Source organism: Talpa occidentalis, unplaced genomic scaffold, assembly GCF_014898055.3.
Source record: "Talpa occidentalis isolate TD23 unplaced genomic scaffold, MPIMG_talOcc4v2.1 talOcc4.4, whole genome shotgun sequence".
NCBI classification, from domain to species: Eukaryota; Metazoa; Chordata; class Mammalia; order Eulipotyphla; family Talpidae; genus Talpa; species Talpa occidentalis.
Window position 1 is genome coordinate 134,334,482 of NW_023604295.1, and position 27,549 is coordinate 134,362,030.

At 35.9% G+C, this 27,549-nt stretch overlaps 1 protein-coding gene across 4 annotated transcripts in view; it reads right to left on the minus strand.

Annotated features, from left to right (window-relative positions):
- The window catches only part of NEK1 (NIMA related kinase 1), a 139,173-nt gene that overhangs the window by 76,320 nt on the left and 35,304 nt on the right, over positions 1–27,549 (minus strand). For all 4 annotated transcript variants that reach the window (XM_037526423.2, XM_037526422.2, XM_037526421.2 and 1 more), the window contains exons 2-10: positions 22,832–22,979; positions 21,470–21,566; positions 16,578–16,675; positions 13,420–13,503; positions 10,804–10,871; positions 10,598–10,684; positions 8,376–8,430; positions 7,242–7,442; positions 3,556–3,610 (exon numbers count right to left, since the gene is read on the minus strand). In XM_037526423.2, coding sequence (XP_037382320.1) covers positions 3,556–3,610; positions 7,242–7,442; positions 8,376–8,430; positions 10,598–10,684; positions 10,804–10,871; positions 13,420–13,503; positions 16,578–16,675; positions 21,470–21,566; positions 22,832–22,948 — 862 coding nt within the window. In that variant the 5' untranslated portion in view covers positions 22,949–22,979. The remainder of the gene's footprint in view (positions 1–3,555; positions 3,611–7,241; positions 7,443–8,375; positions 8,431–10,597; positions 10,685–10,803; positions 10,872–13,419; positions 13,504–16,577; positions 16,676–21,469; positions 21,567–22,831; positions 22,980–27,549) is intronic.

A 27,549-nucleotide genomic window follows, 5' to 3' on the forward strand; every position in this document is an offset into this window, starting at 1 on the left:
AAAAACAAAGTAAAAAACCCAGTCAAAAAATGGACAGAGGAGCTAAAAAGACACTTCTCCAAAGAGGATATGCAATTGGCCAACAGGCATATGAAAAAAAGTTCAACATCACTGGTTATCAGGGAATGCAAATTAAAATGACAATGAGATACCATCTCATACCAGTGAGAATGGCACATATTAAAAAAAACTAGCAACAATTGTTGGCAATGATGTGGAGAAAAGGAACTTTCCTACACTGCTGGCAGGAATGCAAACTAGTCCAACCACTATGGAAAGCTATTTGGAGGTTCCTCAAAATGCTAAAAATGGAGCTTCCATATGATCCAGCAATTCCACTCTTAGGTATCTACCCAAAGGACACAAAAACATTAATTCAAAAGAACACCTGCACCCCTATGTTTATTGCAGCACCATTTAGAATAGATAAGCTACTGGACACAACCCAAATGCCCAAAAACAGAGGACTGGATTAAGAACATGTGGTACATATTGATACCGGAATTGTCAGGCCTAGTCTCCCAGCCAGGAACGGATCCCAGGCTGCAGGGGCAGCGCTGAGCCCCAGCCACTAGACCCCCATGGGTTGGTGTCTCACGAAGCCGCAACAGGAACTTCGCAGACGCTCAGGCAAGCAAGCGAGAAGAGGCAGGTTCGTTTAGAGAAAGAAAAAGTTTACTGAGGAGAAAAAGAACAGAAATAAAGTGGGACTCCCAGGCCAGGGAACCAGGCCTGGGAGGGGCAAGGAAGCCAAAGTGGAGTCGTGTCTCAGGGAATATATACTTTCTTTCCCTGATTATTCTAAAGCTCCACCAGTCTCTTTGTGATTGGTCAGTTTTCGGCTGTTTCACTTAATTTGCTACTGAGTGGGGGATCTTCACATTCCTTATCTAACAGGTCTGTCTTTCCCCATTTGTTACATCTTTATTTTTATGGTCTAGTCTTCCGGGAGAGCATCTCCACACTTTATCTTTATCACCTAAAGAAAACTAGGACCATCCTGGATATTGTCCGTGGTCCTGGAGTGTTTGTTTTTCCCATTTTGTGAACAATGGTCCTGGGATGTTTGTTTTTCCCAGTGGAATTGGTTACACTCCCTTGGTTGTCCTTATCTCTGAAGCCTCCCTTAATTCTTCAGAGGTCCCCTCCTGCACTGTCCCTAAAACTACCTAATAATCCTAGCTTGCCCTGTGTCTCAATATAACACTAGAACATTACTCAGCAGTCAAAAAAGATAACTCATGCCATTCGCAGCAACATGGATGGAGCTGGAAGGGATCATGCTCAGTGACATAAGCCAGAAAGAAAAAGAAAAACACCGGATGGTTTCACTTATAGGAGGAATGTAGAGGATCCCAAAAAAGGATCAGGGGAAAAAAAAGTAATTATAATAATTATCAAAACCAGTAGGCAACTATAAACCAGAGACATTCTGCAGCAGGGGAAAGGGAAGCAGGATCAAAACAGGAAAGGGAAGAGCACACTGCCTGAGTAGTAGCTTGCATTCTTTCTCTTTGAGGTTTCAAAGAGAAAAAGTCCAGTTTAGTTTTTTTTTTATCATGTGCTATATATTAATTTAAATCAATTTCCTCCATTAAGTATTCTTCCTTTTTATGAGGTGAAAGGAGAAAAAATATTCCACTGATCGTTCACCATAAGATATTAAGGTCAGTTCTTAAAATTTGATTGCCAGTTTAGCAAATCATAAGTAATTTGTGTTGAAGATAAGAAATACAGTATGACAGAGTAAGGTGTTCCAAATACATGTTCCAACAGTATCCTGACAGGAACCAGGAAATGTGAGAAAAAAAATTTCCCTTTAAGAATTCAGGTGTAAGATCATATTGTAATCTCACTAAATGTGTTAACAGAACTAAAGAAATACTGTATATGTCAGAAAAGGGGCAGGAGGCACAAAAGCATAAAAATGAAGAGGACCAAGAGACAAATACAAAAAGTTCCCACATACTTTCCAGAGAGGAGGAAGAATGGCTTATCTGACTTTTAAAGCATTTCTCAGGCTCAGTGACAGGTAGGGCAAAGCTTAAATGGGAAGTATGTGTAGGCCCTTCAGCAATACTACCCTACTCCAGCCTTGTGCTGTTATACATTTCCTTCATGCATTGCCTGTTTGAACAAAATAACTTTCTAATTCCTCTGTAGGCTTATCCATGTGGCAGAATGTGCTGACACAGGAAACTTTCAGACAGTGAGGCTTTTGATTAAGATTTGACTTCTCATGCCAGGAGAGATATGCTGAATCCATCACAGTCTGTCTCTTGTGAATTTTGTTTAGAGTGAGCTGATTTCCTAGACAGTCTCTACACACTGAGAGGATGAGTTTAAAAGTCTTTATATTTATTTTATTAATAGTCAAACTCAAAATGGGATAGAATATGCAAAGCATTGTTTGAAAAATAATATACTCTTGAACCTTCAATAACTTCCACTGATTTTATAAATTCATTTTGAAGTCATTTATGCAGAAAATATATAATGTCCTATACTCACACAGATATATTGATAGGTATATACATATATATCATACCTAACGCCAAAAACAATCCTACAGAAATCTGACAGTTGTGGAGTAAATTTAAAAGAAAATCTTCCCTGGTAAAGTACCTGACTTTACATTAATTTACTTTAAAAAAATTTAAAGCTATGGGGCCTCCCCTGGTGGCACAGCGGTTGAGCACTGGGCTGCAAAGCTGCCAGCAGCCTCTGCAGCGCCGTTTCGATCCCCAGCCGGCGAGGATCCCATATGGCGCGAAGACCTCTCCTGCCACCCGCTGCTTCCCTCTGCAGTGTATTTCATCAGTCTGGCTGTTCTGCTCCCTGCTCTGGGTCTGGTGGATTCTCTTACCCTCCCGTGCTTCTGACTGTACACAGTGCTTGTATAAATAAATAAATAAATCTTAAAAAAAAATTTAAAGCTATAAAGTATTTCTCAAAGAAGAATATTTTACATAAAGATCTACACTTAAGGGCCTCCCCGGTGGCGCAGTGGTTGAGTGCTGGGTTGCGAAGCTGCCCGCAGCCTCTGCAGTGCCGGTTCGATCCCTAGGCTGCAGGGTGAGGGTTCCACATGGCGCGCAGACCTCTCCTGCTGCCCGCTGCTCCCCTCAGCAGTGTACTTCGTCTGCCTGCTCTGCTCTCCCCTCTGGCTCTGGTGAATTCTCTCACCCTCCCGCACTTCTGACTGTACCCAGTGCTTATGTAAATAAATAAATCTTAAAAAAAAAAAAAACACAGATCTATACTTAATTAGAGCATGTAACATCCTATTACAATTTTCTCAGAATATCATCTAAGCATTTGATAAAAATAGATTTCAAGACAGATTTCATTTAAGGCAGGCAAGAAATGGAAATTTTGTTATTAATTATCATCTTGTATATTGTCATATATCATTAAAAAATCTAAAATGCATTTCCCCTGGATTAAACTTACTCTACTACTATCTCACCTTATTACATTTACATATATCAATAGTATAATTGGCATATTGATTATTTCAAATACATGAAAGGTCTCATATTAAATTTCATTTACCTGGCTGTGCTCCAAACTTGGAAAATGTTTTTTGACAAAATTCTTCTGCGATAAGCTTAGAATGAAAGAAAAAAATGTTAGAAAAGATGTTAAATTTCCAAAATTCTACCATTAATTATAAAACATTCTTTTCCCTTTTCAGTCTCAACTATACTGCCAAATTAACTGTACTAATGAAATCCCAGTAATCCATTCACTGAATCCCTCTGATGCTAACTCCATCCACCACCTTACCAATTATTTCTATTACTTTTCTAGATAAATTTACTTCTCAAATTAACATATTACATCACACAAGGCCTCATGCACAGTCTCCTTGTTCTGTATCTTAGCTATTTAACAAAACTACCTCCTATCTGGAGGAACCTTTAATATTCGATCCAAGAAGACAGGTCCAGAGTGTGCAATACTGAGAACGAGATCTATTTACTTTGGCTGGGACAAAGAGAATTTAGGGACTAAAAAGAAACTGTATAGTATATTATAGTGATAGTAGGAATAATAGCTCATACATTGTAGTAAAGTTCATAAATTGTTTCAAAGTTAAAATCTTAAAAAATGTATTAAAGACTTTTTAATTAGAATACTGAACAAGTGGTATAAGCAGAAAATAAATCTCAAGAACAACAGATAAAGGTTTTTTAAAAGAATGAAATCTAAGTGGTACTTAAGTAGCAACAAGGGTCATGTATATACTAAACATGCAATGTCAAATATTCCATTTGTTAATAAATTTCTGCCCTTCTCATTTTCCATTAACTTTTATTTAAATCATGCTTGGGGCCTCCCCGGTGGCACAGCGGTTGAGCGCTGGGTTGCGAAGCTGCCCGCGGCCTCTGCGGCGCCGGTTCGATCCCCGGCTGCTCCCCGGCCACCAGAGGAGGGTCCCACATGGCGCGCAGACCTCTCCTGCCGCCCACTGCTCCCCTCAGCAGTGCACTTCGGTCCTTCTGCCTGCTCTGCTCCCCGCTCTGGCTCTGGTGAATTCTCTCACCCTCCCGCGCTTCTGACTGTACCCAGTGCATGTATAAACAAAACAAACAAACAAACAAAATAATAAATAAATAAAACATGCCTCTAAAAAAAAAATAAATAAATAAATAAATCATGCTTGAATATTTTCTTTTTTTGCTGGCTAGCTGAATTCCAGAGCTTTAGTCTTGAGACTATATGTCCTAACTGCTGGTATGGGGGAATGAAACCTCAGCAAGACTAAATGAACTCATTCATTCTTCTTCAGTAGTTGCCAAAATAACAACAGTACATAGCATCATAAAAATGTCCTGGAATACGCTATAACAAAGGAGTCTTGTAAGACACCCACATTTAAGAGACTGTAGCTATGTCTTACACAAGTAACTTTAACCTACGATTTTTAATTGGCTTACAGGATTACTAATGTGTACTCCTAGTGGTAACAGTTTAATTCATTATCTGTTCTCTGAAGATTACTTGTTCACATGAATGCTCTGTAAAGTTAGAGGATAAGACATGTCTATCTCCTCTCAAGTGTACATAAATAATAAACGTATGATTTTTACATAAATAAAATAAAGTGTGATTGTAGCTAATTTATAGAATTAAATAGTGATCATTTAAATAAACAAAGGGTAACAAAACATAAAATAATTTCAGTTTCAGGTGATAATATTTATATCAATAACTTAAGCTAACTGATTTGATACTGATTTTTTAAAGTCCTGTAAATTAAATTTTAATTCATTCAACAAATATTTGTTTTGTACTGATAGTCAAGGACCAGAAGAAAAACCATGAGTCAACAATTTATTATACATACATATAAAATGTTCATAGAGTAATAGTTTCCAATCATTTTCTATCAAATCACTTGAATTATAATGACAACAATGTGTATTAGTATAATAAAGCGATACAATACTGAATATTTTAAATATACTGAGCACTTATGGTATGCGAGACATTAAGTGCTTTACATGCATTATCATGTTTAAACAACCTAATAACCTCATGATGTACATATATTTATAATCTCATTGTTCAGAGGTAAGGAAAGCGAGGCACAGAATAATTTGATAGTTTTACAGTTAGAAACCCAGGAAGACAAAGTTGAAAGGTGGCTGGTTACCAAGGGAGCAGGGGAGAGGAAGAGTTATTGGTTAATGGGTATAAAGTTTGTTTTACAAGATGAAATGAGTTACAGAGGTAGATGACGGAGATGGCTGCGCAACATTATGAAAATATTCAATACCACTGAACTGTATAAAAACAGTTAAGGTGATAAATTTTAAGTTATGCATATTTTACCACAATAAAGAAAAACTGGAAAACAACAGAAGCCCAAGAGAATAAGGAATGTTTCTATGATGTTATGATGTTGTGATTTACAGTAAGAAAAATATATACTTGATCTTTGTCCCATTCCTGGCATATAGCAACTAAAATCCTCAGAATTTTCTATATGGTAAGAACATAAAGGTGTCTTTTCTTATTCATAATGAGTCCCTAGCAATCACACCTGAGTTTATGCTAGCAAGATGACTTTTGGGAAGTCCTTAATGATGGAGGCTGGTTTTGCCAGGGAAAACAAACATGTGATCAGAGGACTGGAACTTCCTGTCCCACTCTCCTACCCTCCAGGAGAAGGGGTTGGAGGTTGAATCAATAGCTAAAGGCCAACGATTTAATTAAATATGTAATCAATCACCCAATGAAACCCATATATACAAGCAAAATGGATGGGGTTTGGTGACCTTCTAGTTGGTAAATATGCCAGAAGAGTGGCAAGCCCGGGCCTCCCCTGGTGGTACAGAGGTTGAGTGCTGGGCTGCGAAGCTGCCCACAGCCTCTGCAGCGCCGGTTTGATCCCCGGCTGCCGGGTGAGTGTCCCACATGGCACCACAGACCTCTCCTGCCACGTCCGCTGCTCCCCTCAGCAGTATATTTCGTCAAGTCTGCCTGTTCTGTTCCCCGCTCTGGCTCTGGTGAATTCTCTCACCCTCCCAGGCTTCTGACTGTACCCAGTGCTTGTATAAATAAATAATCTTTAAAAAAAAAAAAATGTTTGGGAAAAAAAAAGAGTGGCAAGCCCAAGTTCCATGTGGGACAAAAGCTCCTGTGTTTGAGATCCTTTCAGAACTTGCCCTGTATGTTTCTTCATATATCTCTATCCTTTATTATAAGCTATTAAATAATAAGGAAATATTTCTCTGGGTTGCATAAGCTGCCCTAGCAATTAATCAAACCAAAGGAAAAGGTCACAGGAACCTCTCATTTATAGTTGGTGAATCAGAAACACACATGACAACCTCCTCTTGTGACTGGTAACTGAAATGGGAACAACCTTGTGAAAGAGCATCCTTAACCTGCTGGATCTGATGCTTTCTCCAGGTAAAGAGTGGTATTATAGATTTGCTTGATGGAGGGTTGAGGGAGATCTATTATTACACATTTAGGAATCAAAAGTGCCAAAAATGAAGTATTAGGTATTAAGAGGAGACACATGGAGCAATGTTTCCCTCCCTACAGGCCACAAATGGAAAGCAAATAGGAAGGGGAAGTATTATATAAAATGGAAGTGAAGGTGACTCCAGTGCATTCTGAAAAAGGCACTTCATTCCCCCAAGGTTCTGATAAGCTCTCCTCAAAACAGGAGATTATGTCCTCATAATGCACAATAACCTAACTTCAAAAGTGAAAAAACATACCTGAGGTGAGAGAAACTTCTCAATGCGTTTGGCCATAAAAACTTTCTGCAATATGGAGTTGACTGATGGTCTAGCCCTAGGATTTCTTTTAAATAACTGAGAGAGCAAACTGCGGAGATCAGAAGAATAATGCAAAGATACAGGTGGAAAAGATCCAGATATTATCTTCAGTACCAGATTTTTCATATTGCCAGCTTCAAACTAAAACCCAGAAAACAGATTAACATTATGAAATATACAAATTGAAAGTGGGAATAACAATGAGAAATAGTTCTTTTCCTATCAATACAAAAGAAAAATACAATCCTCTTCAAATATTTTGATCAGCATATGTACTCTAGAGCAAGGTTCATTAGGTTATAAACAAACATTTAAAAGAGAGTATGAGTCCTCATAAAATTTTATGACTTGCTATAAGATTACTTTTTACTTATTCAAAATATTAAAAGAATGAATTTAGGTCTTAGAACAAAGATTTTATAAAACGACAATAATCAAGATGGTAAAACAAATTTAGTGGTCATCAGTTAAGACCTATCTTCCTATTGAAGTAAATAGAACAAAATATTACCATAGAACTAAAAGTATTTGGGAAAACATAATTTTAAAAAGTATTAATTACTTTCCTTTTAAACACTGCTCATTGTTATTATTTTTAAGTATGTGATGCTTTCAAAAAGCCATGGAATCAGCAAAATGGCAAATATTACAAAGGTGGAATACAAGCCATATAATGGAAATCTGTATTTTATGATTAAATACAATATATTCTAACTAAAGTTAAAAACAAAAAAAAAAAAAACAGGAGAGGCAATTTAAAAATCTAAAGATTTCTTTTTGGAAAAAAATTTGCTAAGCTAAAATACCAAATTCAAATTTGAGTTTAACCTAGAAATAATTTTCTGGGAAAAGTATGGCATAATAACAAATATATGACATGCATATATAATATATAATATCTGTTAAGGGAAAATCAATTTCAATTTATACTTTAGAAAATATGAGAACATTTCTTATATGGCAGTGAATTTCTAGTACAATAGGGCCATCTGAAAGATGACATATGACTTCTTAAAAAAAATACTATAGTCACTTTCTGACATAATTTTTAAAATGTCAGAAATTTCTACTTACTGCATGTTTAAGTGTACACATCTCATAAAGGACACACCCCAGAGCCCAAATGTCACTAGAAAAGAAAAAAGTGAGAAATTTTCTCTAAGAATCAGAATTAAAAGCTTTTAATATAAAGGAAACAAAAGCAGCATGAAAATGCTTTTGAAAAAATGTTTCATAAAGAACATCCTTTAAAATTTAAAATTTAAACAAGCCAAATGTCAAAAGTAGCTACCCCACATTAGAAAATTAATGGTTTCCTCAATAATTAAAGTTTCAATAAGGAAATTTAATATTTAAAAGAATGAAATTAGGAAATTTCATAGATATTCCATTTATTTTATTTTGCAAGTCATACTGCTTTATTTGCAAAATAACCTTTAAAAATATGTAAAGCAAAATACTGCTCAAATTAACATGAAGAAAATATTAATTTTTAAAATTAAATCTGAAATAAGCCTGTGAGATCTAATCAAAATTATGGTATGTATTAATTTTATTCTACTTTTAAGAACATAGTTACAGGGCCTCCCCTGGTGACGCAGCGGTTGAGCGCTGGGCTGCGAAGCTGCCCGCAGCCTCTGCAGCGCCGGTTCGATTGTCCCACATGGCGAGCAGACCTCTCCTGCCACGCCCACTGCTCCCCTCAGCAGTGTATTTCAGTCCATTCTGCCTGTTCTGTTCCGCACTCTGGCTCTGGTGAATTCTCTCACCCTCCCGCACTTCTGACTGTACCCAGTGCTTGTATAAATAAATAAATAAATCTTAAAAAAAAAAAAAAAAAACATATTTACACTATCTTCTTTATACATGGTCTTTTCCCCTTGTTTATCTTAAAATACACATTTTCATAACAAAAAGACTTTCTCTAGTGATCAAGAAAAGTAAAAACCACTGATTCTGAAAGCTGAATTTATAGAAGAGAATTAAATATTCTTGAAATCCTAAGGTTATTTTTACCCAAACTGACATAAATTTGTAACCCCCAAATCTATTTCATATTAAAATTGATCTGGGAAAAAAAGTGAAAATGAAATTAAGCTATTTAGGAACTTGTATGTGCTACAAACGACAGTATGAACAAAAACATTAAACTCATGATCCGAGAAATAAAATAAATTTAGAAAAATAAGAATTTCAAAGCATAATTGATGATTCTAATTCATATATTTTTAAAGACTTTTTCCTACAATTTATTTTATATAAAATTGTTCAAAGGATGATTAAATCCATTCCTGAAGTATTTTTTATAGTTGAATTATCAATAAAGTACAGAAATTGCATTAAAATGTAAAATTATTTTAGCTCAAAGAAAATGTTAATCCTTTAAAATACCCACTAATAAACATGCACACATATGGAAGAGCAAACATGTACCTGCAAAATTAAAAAAAAAAAAAAGAATATTCAATGTAATACAGTTTATGAACTAGATTGATCATTGTAATTAAACTTATTTTTTAAAATACAATGCTACAATGACATTCTTTGCTTCTGCTGCTCAGGTTTGATACAGCTTCCTCCCAATCCTTAAAAAAGGGGGGGGCTGGGGAGGAAGGGAGAGCAATTGTGAACACATGCTTCCCTCTATCTACTTCTTTTAGCTTCTGAATTTTTCAAAATTCAGACCAATGTTTCTTGGTTGAGATTATTCAATTGCAAGGAATGGGAGAAAATAAAGGGTAACCTATTATACAATCTGTTAGTCATAAAAACAGCACAGTGATTAGGAATTCAGATTTGGGAGCTAAATGGCTGAAACTCTGAAGTCATTTTACTTCTCTCTAGTTTGGCTTCTGTAAGGAAAGGAGGAATGATTAATACCTACAGTTCATAAAATTACTGTGAAAATTAAAATAATCAATACATAAAAAACATTCAAAACAGTGCCTGGCGTGTATTAAGTATTTAATCAATAATAACTAATAATAATTATTACAATTCAATAGGAAATTACTATTACCGCTAAAAATATCAAAGAAAGCACTTGATTTCTAATTACGTCTTAAATAACAAAGTGATTCTATGGTTACTTTAGCAAGATAAAGAACTCTGTCTATCATTCCTTTCACTTCTTTACAATTCTCCTCATGTATTTTCAAAAATGCAAATATACAAATACATATTTATATGTTTACATATGTTCATTACATATTTTAGAATAGTATCCTGAAGGTTGGTTAATATAGTATAACAGAGACAAAGGTAACATATTGTGTAATGAATATCGTTTTAAATACCTTTTATTATTGTAAGGTTTGTTTTCACAGATTTCAGGTGACAAGTAGTATGGGGTTCCTATGTAAGTTCGAGCCAGTTCTACAGTACTAGATCAAAAAGAGAATTATTGGAGAAGCTTAAGATACCTAAAGATATTATAAATCATGACATACACAACATCATGGATTAAATTTTTAGTGAATAAAGCTTAAAATTGATATGTTACCTATTAAGAACTCTAGCAATTCCAAAATCTCCAAGTTGTACTGTCCCATCTTTGGTTAAAAATATGTTCTATGAAAGAAAGTGGGAAAAAATCCAGAAACACTGTTACAGTCCACTATTGTGTTGGCAACTTTTTTTTCATAAAAATACTGTTAAAAACCAGATATCCATCAGCAAGAGAATGAATAAAGATTCCTATTTCATACCATGCCAAAAAATGAACTTAAAATGGATTCCAAACCTAACTGTGAGAAGTTTTATTTTTCTAGTTTATAGCTTTATTATAAACTAAAGAAAAACTGAAGGATTAATTTTCATGCTATTGGATTAGTCAATAGTTTCTTAGATATGACACCAAAAGCCAAGAAAAAAAATGAAAAAACAGATAAAATAGACTTGATCAAAACTGAAAACTTTTATGCATCAAAGAACACCATCAAGTACTGAACAGAGTACTCATAGAATTGTATAAAATATCTGCAAATCATGTATCTGAGAAAGAATTTGTATCCAGAATAAAGAATTCCTACAAGTCAACAATAATAAAAGACAAATAATCCTATTTAAAAATAGGTAAAGACACATATTTTAAGATTCCATTAATATAAAAAGTCCAGAATAGACAAATCCATAGAGCCAAAAAATAAATTTGTGATTTCTGCGGTCTAAAGGTGAGGGGAGTGCAGGGGAAGAACTGACTGTTAATGGGTATAAGGTTTCTTTTGGGAGTGGTAAAAATGTTCTGTAATTAGAGAGTAGTGATGATTTCCCAACTCTGTGAACATATTAAAAATCACTGAACTGTACAACTTTAGGTGGGTAGTTTTATTGTGTGTAAAAAAGTCAATAAAGCTTTAAAAAAAAAAAAGAATCCAGATGTTCTTCCCCAACAACGAAAAACAACCTGCCGAAAAATTCTATTGAATAAATAGCTTAAATGTAAAATTTAACCTCAAAATTTTCCAATGATTTATCCAACTGTTTCACTTTATAAAAACAGAACTACAACCCTATATGAAACAGTGAACCAAGAGTTTGTGTGATAACACAAATTAAATTTCATATTAGCATAGGCTCACAGCTAAAGATTGCACTGACTGGGATGGAGTAAGATGGAGTAAGTGAAATGAGATTAGGTATTAGAAAGTCAGAGAGTCAGAGGAACAAAAAAGTATGGACCCAAAGAATACAAAAACACTAATTCAAAGGGATATATGCACTCCTGTGTTTATTGCAGCACTATTTACAATAGCTAAGTTATAAAAACTACCTAAATGCCCAAGGACAGATGAGTGGATAAAGATATGTTTATATACACTGTGGAATACCACTTAGCTATTAAAAAAATAAGATAAAATCTTGCCATTTCCCACAGTATGTGAGGAACTGGAGGGGACTACGCTAAGCAAAATAAGTCAGAAGGGTGAAGACAAATACCAGATGATTCACTCATATGTGGAATAAAAGAAATAAAGCAAAGGAACTAATAAAAACAAAACAAACACTAGAAATCTGACTATAGAACTGAAGGTGAGAGGTGGGGAGCCAAATAGGGTGAGAGGGTAAATGGATTAAGTGGAAGAACCGTAATGATAAACAATTGCACCATTATGATAAACAATTGTAGAGGTGTAAGCCTATACCCCGAAGGCATATACAGTGTTGTAAGTCAATGTTACCTTATTAAACATAATTTAGAAAACGAACGTTAGAAAATTGTAGAGGTAAAATTATCCACTGAAAAAGAATAAGACATTATGACAAATCAAAAATAAGAACTGGTGTATATGAAAGACTATCTTGAATGATAAAAAACAGAGAGATAAGCACTAGTTTATATAAAATTAAAAGGGATTAGTTAACTAAAAAGATTGAGGAGTCTAAAATGCAACTGAGAGACAAGAGATAAAGTATGAAAAAACAATTAAGAAACACAAAGGGATAGATTAAGAAGCTCTAACACATACTAGAAAATACTACAGATGGCCATAAAGGAAGTGATAGAGAAATAACATTTGAAAAAACATTATTAAATATTTTTTACAGGAAATATACATTCTCAGATCAATAGTAAAAATTGAACCTCACCAATGCAAAAGTTTCAGAAATGAACAAGGAAGTAAAATGTCACAACAATGAAGACGGAATGCCCTAAAACCTTCCAGAGGGGGAAAAAAATCAAGGATAAGAAATCATAATGGCCTTAAATTCCAAAATAGATGCCAAAAGATAAATGAGCAGTATCTTCAAAATTCTCTAAAAAATAGTTATACACTTCCAACAACCTGGAAGTTTATATCCAAATTATCATTAAGAGAATGGAAAAGTCATATTCAGATATTAAAATCTCAAAAAATACACCATCTACACACCAATTTTTTACTTTTTTATCATAATGAGTCAGTAAACCAAGAAAGAGGCAAATAAAGGAAGTAGGAAGGATATCTAAGACAAGATGAAGAGGAATTCTAGGACTAAGTAAAGGGGAGACAGTGAAGGGAGAAGACAGATTATCTAAAGTAGACTGAATAAGATTAAAAATGTTTGGCCTAAGACTATGCTGGCTCCATATACATACCCATCTATATAACAGTTACTAGTGACAGAATAAACATACCTGCGATTTTATGTCTCGATGAAGAATTTTTCTATCATGTACATGTTTCAGAGCCAAGCATATCTGCACAAACCAATCCAAAATCTAGTGGGGGAAAAAGCAAGTATGTCATTTCTTTTGACCCCGAAAAGGATTCAGAAATATGTGGGTTGAGGGGAACTAAATCCTTAAAAAGAATTTAAGCTTTGAGTTTATTTTTAATTTGTACTCACTAACATTAAGTAGATAGTCATACAACTGCCACATTATATGAAGGGCACATGCTAACTTTTAAAAAATGTGAGAGACTGATATGGAAGCATTTCTTATAAATCAGAATATAGAAACTTCCAAAGAAGAGTGAAATTTTAACTTTTTACTCTTATTTCAGTACTATTTTCAAAAAAGAACAAACATTACATATTATTTGAAAATAATATAATCTTTTTAAATTTATAGTCTTTATAAAAACAAGTTTCTCAATTCAATTCAATAGATATTTAGAGTACGACAGTAAACATGAAGCTTTTGTTCCACATTTACATAAGGCACTGTAAGTGGAGAAATGAGTTTAAACTTAAAGTGAGTTTAAGTTCATATGGTGATAGAAATACACTTATAAACAAATATCAATAAATAAACATGTTTTATAACAGCAATATGTACACTGAAAATACCAATTAATTCAAGCAGGTTGAAGTCAGGCAAAGGTACGAAAGAAAGTGAAAATTAATGTCAGGGGAGTCTTACTGTTATACAGTCTACCTGCAGAGCTGGAAAACATCATAGAAATCACCTATGCCTCATTTTACAGATAGGGTTCAACCACTACCATATCTCCCATACCTGTACTCCTTTATAATTTGATAAAATGCAGGTAGCACCAACCATGTTCCTGATAGGTACAGGAGCTGGCAAAAAAATTACTGAAAGCGCTCATAGATTGGAGTTAGTAAATTTACTTTGTAAATATTTTAGGCTTTGCAGGCCAGATCATCTATCTCAATTCAACTTTAGCACTCTAGCATAAGAACAGCCACGGAATAAATGCTAACAAATAAGTGTGTGTGTTTTTTTTTCTCCTAGTGTAAGTGTGTTTTAATAAAATTTTGGTTACAAACACAAACAGCTGAGTTTGACTCACAAGACATTTTTTGCCAGCTCTTGTCAATTACTATTGAGGAAGATGAATAAGTAAACTAAAGAGATAATGCTCTGAGAAGGAATGGAATACAAAGAGTTTAAAAAAAAAAAAAAAAAGCAAAGCAAAGCATGGGCTTTGCTGGAATGGAATATAATGTAGCTATTAAAACTAATGGAACTGAATGGGGCCTCCCTGGTGGCACAAGGGATTAAGATGAGACCTATGAAGCTATCTGCAGCCACTGCAGCATGAGTTCGATCCCCTGCCAGGGAGCAACCTACATGGCGCAGCAGACCTCTCCTGTCTCGCCTGCTGCTGCCCTCAGCAGTGTATTCAGTCGATCTGCCTGTTCTGTTCCCTACTCTGTCTCTGGTGAATCCTCTCACCCCTCAAGCCTCTGGTCTGTATCCTAGTTCTTGTATACATAAATAAATAAATCTTAAAAAAAAAATAAAACTAATGTAACTGAATGGACTGATGTGTAATGATAATCAAGATAAATTGCATATTATATATGGCATACATAATATCCCATTTCTGAAAATGGGTCTTGATGTAATTTATGTACATATGCAAGTATGAAAAATAAAGTGGAAGAATACATCAAACTGAAAACAGTGGCAACCTCGGGGAGGGAACAGTGGGGAAAGAAGACTTTCCGATTCTGAATTTTCTAATACTTTCATAATGTAAGTTCGCGAAAAGAAAGTCTTTTGAACTTTAGTATTAGAAGCAGATTCAAACAACTATATGAATTTTGTGCAAGTTACTTAATGTCTCTTAGCTTTCTTGTCTATTAAAGAAAACTACAATAATTCATGGGGTTATGAGAATTAAAAAAAAATCCTAGCACAATGTTCCCTCCATCTCTCTATGTAAATGCATGCAATTAAAATTAAGAATGGGCGATAAAGAGAAATGCAATAGGAATTAGAAATGGAAAAGATCATGTAAGATTAGTTATGCAAAATTTAAAGAAAAACTTGGAAGTTTTGCTGAGCTTTAAAATAAGGGTAGAGGGCCTCCCCTGGTGTGCAGGCAGTTGAGCACAGCGCTGTGAAGCTGTCTGCAGCCTCTGCAGCACCAGTTCGATCCCGGTTGGCCAGCGAGGGTCCCACATGGCACGGTGGATCTCTCCTGTCTCACCCGCTGCTCCCCTAAGCAGTGTATTTTGTCAGTCTGCCTGTTCTGTTCCCTGCTCTGTCTCTCGTGAATCCTCTCACCTCCTGCACATCTGGCCTGTACCCCGGTTCTTGTATAAATAAATAATCTTTTAAAAAAATAAATAAATAAAATAAGGGTAGAATACTAGTAACAGAGAGTTGGTAGGAAGATAGCACCAGAATGAAAGAAATAGAATAACTACACAGGAGAATAAAATGTATAAACATATGTCCCAGTGCCAAACACAAAATAAAACTTCAATAAATATCTACTAAATAAATAAAAAAGGGTATACATTAAAGGCTAGAGAAAAAAATGAGTCACTAGTTAGTAACTAAAGAGTTAGTACAACTAAAACAATTAGAAGAGTCATGTTTTAGAGATCTTTGAAATCTAAGCAAAGATTAGACTTAGTGCAGTTGCCAATGCAAGACATATTGAGATGGACATATCTGGCCAAACCACATTTTAGGAAAATATTACCTGGTATTTTGGTAGTACTGACCTGGTATTTTGGAAGTAGTAAACCAGATTAAAAGGATACAGACAGATCAATTATAATGAATAATGAAATTATACACGTGGTTCTATGTTGAATACATATATATGTATACATATACACATAAAACACAATGTGTATATGTGTATATACATAACAATATTATTACAATAGGAAATCAGATGGGGAATGGAACTTAGGTAGAAGCTAATCAGCATAGAAATATGACAAAATGCTAGAATATGATATCAAACTGTCTTAATAATTACAATTAACATTTGTAGCTACAAATAAATACATATATAAAAAAATACTGAACTACTTTTCAAGAGTATTATGGAGTAAGAGTCAATCTCTTAAAGGATAACTCACCTGATCCTCTTGAAACAAAATGCCTTTCTGAGCATTTATTCGTTTAAACAGATCCCCTCCTTCACAGTAATCCATCACTATATAGAGAGAGCCATTTTCTATAAAATATAAACATTACACTCATCTTTAAAATCAAAAGCATAGCCAAATCAAAGGATACTTAAAGGCTTACTAAAGAGTAACACTTAACTGTGTTCTATTAAATGAAAAACAGAAACACACTCAGAGGTGTGTAAAGTCAAGGTTTTGTGGTCAGAGAGATTATATAGTAACTTAGGTTAAAAGACAATTTTACCATTAATGATTTTTCTACTGAGAACATATCATCCTACTGGTTAGGAGTGTCCACACTGGTCTAAATATCTCTGGAACACACACAAAATGCAGACACACATTTCATTTAACAGATAGTCCTTAAATGGCATCTATTAAATCATGTTTTACCACCAAGTTGTCAGAGATGGGTTATCTTACTTTTCAACTGACTATTACTTTTGGTCTCATTTTATTCACTAATTCTTTTTAGACAACTATAGTAAAAAATGCTGTAATGAAATCGGAGGATTCAAGTATATATAAGATTGTCTCTATTCTCTCAGAGTTTCTTTGATTTTACTTTTTAAAATTATAAATGAAGGGCCTCCTTGGCAGCACAAGGGGTTAAGTCTTGCTACCATGAAGCTATTATCAGCCACTGCAGCATGTGTTCGATCCCCGGCCAGGGAGCAAACCACATGGCGCAGCAGACCTCTCCTATCTCGTCCATTGCTCTCCTCAGCAGTGTATTTCAGTAGATCTGCCTGTTCAGTACCCCACTATGTCTCTGGTGAATCCTCTCACTGCCCCCCACCTCTGGCCTACACCCCATCTCTTGTATACATAAATAAATAAATCTTTAAAAAAAAAGAAAATAATAAATCATGTGAGCAAAATGAAGACCAAGGCATCTTTGTCCACAGAGAAAGACACTTTTCTCATAGGTAGACAGGACTAGACAGATGTCTAACCCTATCTCTACTGCTAAACCTTCAGCTAAGTAAGCAAGAGTAGCCTACAACACATCTAACAATTACTAAACCACTACTTACTAGAGACTATTGCAATTCAAAGGAGACTTTTCCTAGTTCACCCTTTGCTTACTACCCTGTGCTTACAACCTTATTCCCAGCAGTATTTATTTCTTACCCCCTCTGGGGATATTCTTGTTATTCATAGTACTCACATCACCTCTGATAAAGTGCTTCTAATATGCCATGAATTGGGAACCTACATCATGAAGATAATTAAGAATCTATATGATTCTTGGGCCTCCCCGGTGGCGCAGCAGTTGAGCGCTGGGTTGCGAACCTGCCCGAGGCCTCCGCGGCGCTGGTTCGATCCCCGGCTGCTCCCCAGCCACCAGAGGAGGGTCCCACATGGAGCGCAGACCTCTCCTGCCGCCCGCTGCTCCCCTCAGCAGTGTACTTCGGTCCTTCTGCCTGCTCTGCTCCCCGCTCTGGCTCTGGTGAATTCTCTCACCCTCCCGTGCTTCTGACTGTACCCAGTGCTTGTATAAACAAAAAACAAACAAACAAATAAATAAATAAACATGCCTCTATAAAATTAAAAAAAAAAAAAAAAAAAAGAATCTATATGATTCTTTATGGTTGATACGGAAAGATCATCCAAATATACTTGTGAGAGGGGTCCTCCCCGGTGGCGCAGCGGTTGAGCGCTGGGTTGCGAAGCTGCCCGCGGCCTCTGCGGCGCAGGTTCTATCCCCGGCTGCTCCCCGGCCACCGGAGGAGGGTCCCACATGGCGCGCAGACCTCTCCTGCCGCCCGCTGCTCCCCTCAGCAGTGTACTTTGGTCCTTCTGCCTGCTCTGCTCCCCACTCTGGCTCTGGTGAATTCTCTCACCCTCCCGCGCTTCTGACTGTACCCAGTGCATGTATAAACAAAACAAACAAACAAATAAATAAATAAAAACATGCCTCTATAAAAAAAAAATTTAAAAAAAAAGTTTAAAAAAAAAAACAAAAAACAAATATACTTGTGAGAAATTATAATGTGGAAACTGTACAATCCACTATTTTTATAAAACATGTATAGGACATTACCATTTGTGTAGCTTAAGAAACAAAAAGCAAAAAATCACAAGCAGTATGTTATCATTTATGTATGCTTGCTAATGTTTAGAATATTCTGGAAGGAAACACAAGACAATGATAATAGTAAACCCTAGAAAAAGAAAATAAGTGGTTTGAAGACAGAAATAGAAGGCAAACTTTTTACTGTCAAGTAACACTTGAATTTTGTACCATATGCATGTATCAAAAAGCAAAGCTTTAATTAACAAAAAGACAGACAAAAGGAGACAGAGAAGGCTTAACAAGAGCAGTGAAAGGGATAGGGAAACAATCAAGGAAGCAAAATGTTTGAACTTTAGTACATGAGCTCTGTAATGTTATCCACCTAAAAGTATTTATTTATTTAGGGAATAAATACTTCTTACAATTTAAGTTTAACAAAAAAATCTTTTCTCCATAAAGGAAATATTAATCTATTTTGGGTTTATTCAATCATTCAACATCTGAATCCCAGCTATGTGCCAGACACTTTGCACAAGATGCTAGGGATACAGAAATATAGGACACCACCCTTATCACACCAATGAATAAACTTAAAAAAAAAAAAAAAAACAACAAAATACAGTCTCCTTTACATTAAAATTGAACTAGACATAAGAACTAAATCTGTCTAAAAACAGAACAAAGGCCAAAAAACTTTAGAATTATAATTTTAGAACATAAGATAATTATTCTTAACATATCAAAATGTATAAAAATCAGTTAGTAGGGATAAAGAGTAAATATACTAATTTACTCTCATCTTTCATGGAAGACATTCAAAATAATATGAAACCTGGCGTTTTTAAACCAACTTGCTTACTTTGACAGATTTTAAACGTTTGCACTTACAGGTTATTTTTCATCCATTCATAAAACAAATATTTGTGTTTCGGAGCTCCTTAAAGCTATGTGAGAAACTAAAGAGGATCAAAGTCCTACTGCAATTAAAATCAGATCATGCAGGTGAGGCAGAAATAGGGACCGTAATCAAGTACACAGAATCACCAGATAAATTTATACCCTATAAACTCTTAAATGAACTTATAAATCACAGTTGGAAAGTGTGTGAAACACAGGAACTCTCATTCCCTTTAGTCTAACAATTACATTCATATATAGAAAGAAACACTAGTACAAGTTTATTCAACGCTACATTATCTGTTAACACTGAAATACTAAAAACCACTTCAGTATCCAAAATAGAAAACTCATTAAACAAATCATGACAGAGCCATATAATGCATACAGTAGAATACACTGCAGTTGTTACAAGAAAGGTGTAGGGAATAAGGTACATCAATAGGAGTAACAGGGAAAGAAAACCATGAGCTATAAAGTGAAAAGAATAAGATGCAAAAAATAAGCATATGATGCCACTTATTTTTAGAAGTTATACATCCTGTTAGAAGCTCTATGTATGTTTGTGCCATATAAGCACAGTAAAAACAGTAAAAAACAAAACAAAACACAAAAAACACTGAATTATTAATAGGCTTACTCTTAGGGAATGGGAAGAGCAGATGACTTAGGGTTCACGCACAACTCTATTTTGTAGATGTTTACCTGAGCATGCAATCTTTTAAAATGAAGTGGCAGTAATAATACAACCTTATTCAAAGAATGTGCAACCCCACTTGAATCATTCAGATTTTAAAAAAAAAAATCATTTAAATGGTATCTTTTTTTAATTGAGGTAACACTGGTCTGTAATACTGTATATGATTTAGGAGTAAGGGTTTATAACTTTTCAGATGTATCCATTCAGGTATTTCTATGTGAAGGAATTGGACATAAATACAAATCATCTGCTGGAATATTAGTTGACATACATTCAAACCTTTTAAATATTAAATATTAAAATTTGAGTGATGAAAGAAAGAAGAAACTAAAAGATACTAGGGTAAAGAGGAATAAAGGACATTCAAGGTCTTGGGAAGGAAGAGAGTGTTAACACTGTACTTTTACATAAGGTAAAAATCCTCATTTCAACGCCATCATAAAACATAACTGATTATCTTATGATATAATGTGCTAATTAAACCATACATTTTAAAAAATATGTTCTACTGCAGCAAATGACAAGTTTATGTGGGAACAGAGATACTTTCGCTCTAATTCAGACTCTGAAACTGGTATGTGATGTGATCCTAAAAGACTCATTTAACTTTCAATCTAAACTATCTTTCTGTTTTGCAATATATAGAAATTCATGATAATGGAAATAACTTCAGTAGGACTTAGATAAACTACTTTGACCTGCTCTTAAAGAAGCTTTGACTTATCTTAGTTCCTGCATTCCAAACATAATGGTATGTATTTCCAATATAGCAATACAGCTATGGCATTTTAAGAACTTAAGAACCCTTCCAATATTCCTATATATTATGAGGAAAACACTAGAACACTCCAATGCTTATAGAAGCAAACTAACGAATACCTACTTTCTAAAGATCAGAATATTTTCTCAATGGCAGCACTTAAGGGAGTTTATTTTCAAAAAATGCAAACTGCTATTCTCACTTTGTCTAAATTCTTGCACCTACAACATGGTTTCTTTTCAAGCAATCATAATAGTGTGTCAGTACTAAATCACACAGAAATAGCATAGTGTATCAGTATCATCCTAGAATCAATCTGGTATGTACACTTATAGTTACTGAAGCAATACCAATATTCTTTTCTTTCTGAGAATACATTCACAAAGCATTCCTTATAAGGAAAGTATCCAAAATTTGTCATGATTTATGAGTTCTTTTCAACATCCTTGCAAAACTTATCTGACCTTCAAATGATTCTTTATACTGGACAATATTTGGATGCTTCATGTTTTCCAACACTGCAACTTCTCTCCTTGATTCTTCTCTTTCTTTACTGGACATCTGAAATGGGAGGGAAAAAGAAAATGTTACATTAAATGATTCATTAAAAAAAACCCTAGAAGAAATGCAAATCAAAACTACCATGAGATACCATCTTACACCAGTGAGAATGGCACATATTAAAAAAACTAGCAACAACAAATGTTGGCGAGGATGTGGAGAAAAAGGAACTCTTCTGCACTGTTGGTGGGAGTGCAAACTGGTCCAACCACTATGGAGAGCTGTGTGGAGATTTCTGGACCTACTAAACATAGAGCTTCCATATGATCCAGCAATTCCACTCCTAGGTATTTACCCAAAGGACACAGAAACATCAATTCCAAAGAGCACCTGCACCCCTATGTTTATAGCAGCACTGTTTACAATAGCTAAGCTTTGGAAACAACCCAAATGCCCAAAAATAGACGACTGGATCAAGAAGATGTGGTACATATATACCATGGAATATTACTCAGCATTCAAAAAAGATAAACACATGCAATTTGCAGCAACATGGATGGTGCTGGAAGGGATCATGCTCAGCGAAATAAGCCAAAAAGAAAAAGAAAAATACCGGATGGTCTCACTCATAGCAGGAATCTAGAAAACTTAAATAAGGGACCAGGAAAATGAATATAAGAAAGTGAAAATCAAAATCAACAAAAAACTATGAACCAGAGACACTTTTTGGGGGGTGGGGGGCGGGAGGGGAAGGATTGGGGTCAGAATGGGGCGTTTGCAATTGTATGGGGGAATATAAAAATAAAATTTAATATTAAAAAAATAAATAAATAAAAAAATAAAAAAAGTTAAACTATAAAAAAAAAAAATAAAGTAATGAACTGACATTTATGCTTAAAAAAAAAAAAAAAAAAAACCCTAGAAGTCCATCAATAAGAGAATGGTTAAAAGATAATGGTACCAATAAAGCACAGTCCAAATAACAAAATACAGCAGAAGTTAAAAAGAATGAGTTGAATCCATGTTAAAAACATTTTAAGATGTTCAACCTAGATACATTAAAGAACAGCAGATGCCGTTTATATTTTTAACACACATACATAAAAACATACATCACAAAAAAATCCGAAAGAATAAAAAAAAGAAGAAAAAAAACACAAAAGAAAAAAAATCTGAAAGGATATACAAAATATTATTAAATCAGATAATCTCTCTGAGGATTATAGCAGTTCTTTCACTTTAGGTTATGTATTTTTTATTCTCTAACAGTGAACACTTTCATAATCAAACTATTACCTAAATAACCAAAAGAGAAACATACTTACTCTTGAGATATTAATTTCCTTGATAACATATTGTCTGCCATCTTCTGTAGATTTAACAAGGATGGCTTTTCCAAATGAACCTTCTCCAATCTTCTGTATTCTAACATATTTATCCATGATTTTTCCCTAAGGCATCTTAACAGATATGCTAGACATAAAAAAAATGAGAGTTAATAGAGATAAAGCATGTCTTCTATAATAATTTAATGTGATTCAAATTCTAATTCTTTAGTGATTTACTAACTGAAAAAAGGATATTCAAAATCTTTGTTGAAAGTTAAACTATCTCAATCTTATTCATGCAATGTAGCTATAGCTAAAAAGAGAGAACCAAACAATGACATTTCAATTTTCTAAGAATGGGTTGGAAAGTCAAATACTAAAAACACTTAACATATTTGGAGAGCAGGGGATAGGTAACTTTCTTCTCAATTTATGAGTAGCAGTATTTTATTATCTTCAGTAAGAATGTAAGTGTAATTAGATTATTGCCAAAGTTAATCCAATCTTATCAGACATTTAAATTGTTTAGTGTCTGATACTATTAAAAATAATTTCAGATAAAAATTTTTAATATACATTTTTATGTACTTATTATGAGGATCCCCTTAGGATAAATTCTGAGTTCAAAGAATATGACCATGTTAGGGCTTTCAAACATATTACATAACTATCTTACAGAAATGTCTACTAACTCATACTCTAATCAGCAGTGTTAAAGAGCTTGCTGCTAGGGAATCTTTAACACTATATATTATTTATTAAAATCTTTGAGCGACAGTAATTAAAGAGCACTAAAACCTTAGCAGCAGGAAGTCTGGGTTTAAATGCTATCCTAGGGGGAGGGGGCGGAGCAACATGGCGGCGAGGAGACGCTGCGAGTAAGATCTCCCATTAAAAAAAAGTTAATAGGGAGGAAAAGCGGCAGGTCCCAGTGAGAACTGGGACACGGAAGATAAACGGGTGACGCCAGCAAACTACCCGAAGAAGAAAGTGGCCATAAAAGAGGACTAGAAGGGAGGGAAGCGCAGAACCCTGCTCCCCCCCCGCCCACAGAGGCGGCACTCTCTGACCGGCAGAGAGGGAGAAAAACAACAAACCAAAACAACCAACAAGAACAAACGACGCAGCAAGCGGGACTGTGAGTGGAAAGGAACTATTGCAGCCACCACACCCCATGAACGGGAGCTGAGGCGAACCCTGCAGGATCCGCCGCGGCGGTGAGCGAACGGCTCCGGGCGCCATTAGAGAAGAACAAAGACCCAGGGAGACGCGCACACAGCCCGGGCTGCCTGGTAAGCTGGCGCGGGAACGCGGCGCGCTCGGGGAGCTTGAAAAGCAAGTGCAGACCGGAATCGCGGCTGCCCAGGTACCCGCGCCTGCGACCTAGGCTTGCGGGGAGACGACCTAGGCTTGCTGGGAGACGCGCGGAGGTCCTCACTGAGGTGAAGGTCCCTCCCTGAGTGAGCAGGAACCAGGCACCCGGGCACGGGAGCGGTGCAAAAGGCGCCCTTCCCGCGCCACTGAACTGGGCTACAGCCCGCGTCCTGGAACTGAGGGCTTTGAACTGAGACCCGGGGCACGAAAATTCGGGGGTGGGTTCTCCACGACGGTGGGCACAAGGCAGACACAGCACCCCAAGCTGGTTGAGGTGTACCCTACCATTCCCGCTCTGTTCCCTGTCCCACGGGGTGGGGGGACGAAAAACAGCCCCCCAAGGACAATAGAGAGATCTCTGGCGCCACCTAGTGACCAGGAAAAAAAAAAGTCACTAACACCCCATAGAACAGGAAATTTCTTAAGACTGCTTGAAAGGGGCAGAAGGCTTCTGCAGTGGCCAGCCGGGAAGTTATTCCACGCCAGGCCCCTTCCGACCAAAGCAGTCTGAGCCACAGAGGGAGCAGGCACCACGTCCGGGCCAGACCGGGGGCGCAGAAGAGTGTGCCTGAAACCGGAGGCGCAGGGACTGCATCCTGCTTCGCCATTTGAGAACAGGACATTTCTTCAGTAAAACTGCCTAAAACCAGCAGAAAGCTCCCCCAGAAGACAGAGATGGCTCCTGGAAGAGCCAGAGGGGAGCGGAGAAGTTCACCAAGATGTCAGTCAGTCCGAGCAACACAGTGTCCCAACGCATACGACCAAATTAGAAACAGACAGTAGGGAGTAGAAGAACCACACGCAACCTAAAAACTCCTCAGGAAAGAAGCACACCACAAAAAGAAAACCACTCCCCAGATTGCAACGACAGCAACTTGGAAGAACTTCTGAGCCTTCCAGAAAGAGAATTTAAAATTGCCATGATTAAAAAAAGTGATAGATCAGAAGAAGGAAATTGAGTCCCTAAAGAGGGAAGTAAGAGAAATGCAGGAGATCAAAGAATTAATGGAGGAACTAAAGAACTCTGGGAAAAGCAATGAAAGCAGAATAGATGAAATGGAAGACGAATAATAATCTTGAAGACCAGAAATAAAAAGAACCAAAACAGAAAAGGAAAGAGAAGTACGAAGGAAAAAGAATGAAGAAAGACTTCGGGAACTATCTGACTCCATGAGGAAAGGAATATAAGAGTTAGTTTAGGATTCCAGAAGGAGAGGAGAGGAGATGTAGGAACAGAGGAAATATTCATGGATATAATTGAAGAGAACTTCCCAAATGAGAAGAAGGAGCTGAAAATTGATATACAAGAAGCAAGAAGAACACCAAACTTCCCACGACGGAAAGGAAAACACAGCAAGACACATAATAGTAAAAGCCCAAGAATCCAGGACAAGGAAAAAATAATGAAACTGACAAGAGGGAAGAAACAGATAACATTCAAAGGAAAACCAATCAGGCTGACATCAGACTTCTCTGAAGAAACACTACGGGCAAGGAGAGAGTGGAGGGACATAGTCAACAGACTCCAGAAAACAGATGCCCCAAGAATACTCTATCCCGCAAAGCTCTCTTCCTCCATGAAGAAAGAATATGGACCTTCCCAGACAAAGAGAAAACTCCGGAATTCATTGCGACTAAACCCCCACTCCAAAAATACTACAAGGAATCCTAAAGCCAGAACCTCAGAGGGACGAATAACAACGAAAGAAGACCAAAAAAAAAAAAAAAGTTATTAAAAGAATAAATAAATAAAATCAAAGGAAGACACAACATAATGGAAATACAGATGCTAACATATCAATATAACTCTAAATGTAAATGGACTAAACTCTTCAATAAAAAGACACAGGAGTTGCAGCCTGGATTAGAAACAAAACCCAACCTTTTGCTGTCTCCAGGAAACACATTTAGCTACAAAAGATAAAAATAGGCTCAAAGTCAAAGGATGGAAACAATCCTACAAGCAAATGGGCCAAAAAAGAAAAGAAAGCAGGAACAGCTATACTTATATCAGATAAAACAGACTTCAAACTCAAAAAAATAAAAAGAGGCCCCAATGGTCACTACATTATGATTAAGGGGACAATACTTCAAGAAGAAATAACACTCATTAACATATACTCACCAAACGAAAGAGCACCAAAATATATCAGACAACTGTTGTCCTCTCTGAAAACAGACATCAGAGAAAACACATATGTAGTGGGAGACTTCAATACACCACTATCAACAATGGATAGATCAACAAGACAAAAAATAAGTAAAGAAACTAAAGCTCTAAATAAGGACCTAGAGCATTTGGGCTTAACAGACATCTATAGAACACTAAACCCAAAAAAAACGGAGTACACATTTTTCTCAAGCGCACATGGATCATTCTCCAGGATCGATCACATTACTGGGGCACAGACAACATCAACAGATACACCAGATTGAAATTCATACCAACCATCTTTTTGACCACGAAGGCATCAAACTAGAAATAAAATATAAAAAGAAGGCAAGGAACTATCCTACCTCATGGAGATTAAAAGCCACACTACTGGGAAGACACTGGACTAACGAGGAGATCAAAGAAGAAATTAAAAAATTCTTTGAATTGAATGACAAGGAGGACACCAATATCCTAAATGTATGGGATGCAGCAAAAGCAGTAATAAGAGGAAATATAGCAATAGAAGCTCACATCAAAACAAGAAAGCTCAAAGGAAACAACCTAATCTCGAAGCTCAAAGATCTAGAAAAAGAACAAAAAAAAAACCCCCAGAACCAGTAGAAAAAGAAATAATAAAAACCAAGCAGAAATAAATGAAATTGAAACTAAAAAAACAATCCAAAAGATCAATGAAACCAAGAGCTGGTTCTTTGAAAAATAAAATAAATAGACAAACCCCTAGCCAGGCTCACAAAGGAAAAAAGGGAGAAAGCACAAATACACAGAATCATAAATGAAAGAGGAGAAATCACAACGGACACAGCAGAAATCAAAAGAATAATCAGTAACTACTATGAACAGTTATATGGAAACAAGTTCAAACAATCTAGAGGAGATGGACAAATTCCTACAACTCTACAATCACCCAAAGCTAGATAAAAAGAATAGAACACCTAAACAGACCAATTACAAGCAGCGAAATTGAAAGGGTAATTAAAAACCCTCCCCAAAACAAAAGCCCAGGACCTGATGGATTTACAAATGATTCTACCAAACATTCAGAGACGAATTAGTGCCTATCCTTCACAAACTCTTCCAAAAAATTGAGAAGGAAGGGACAATACCAAACACGTTCTATGAAGCCAATATTACACTAATACCAAAACCGAATAAGGAAACACAAAAA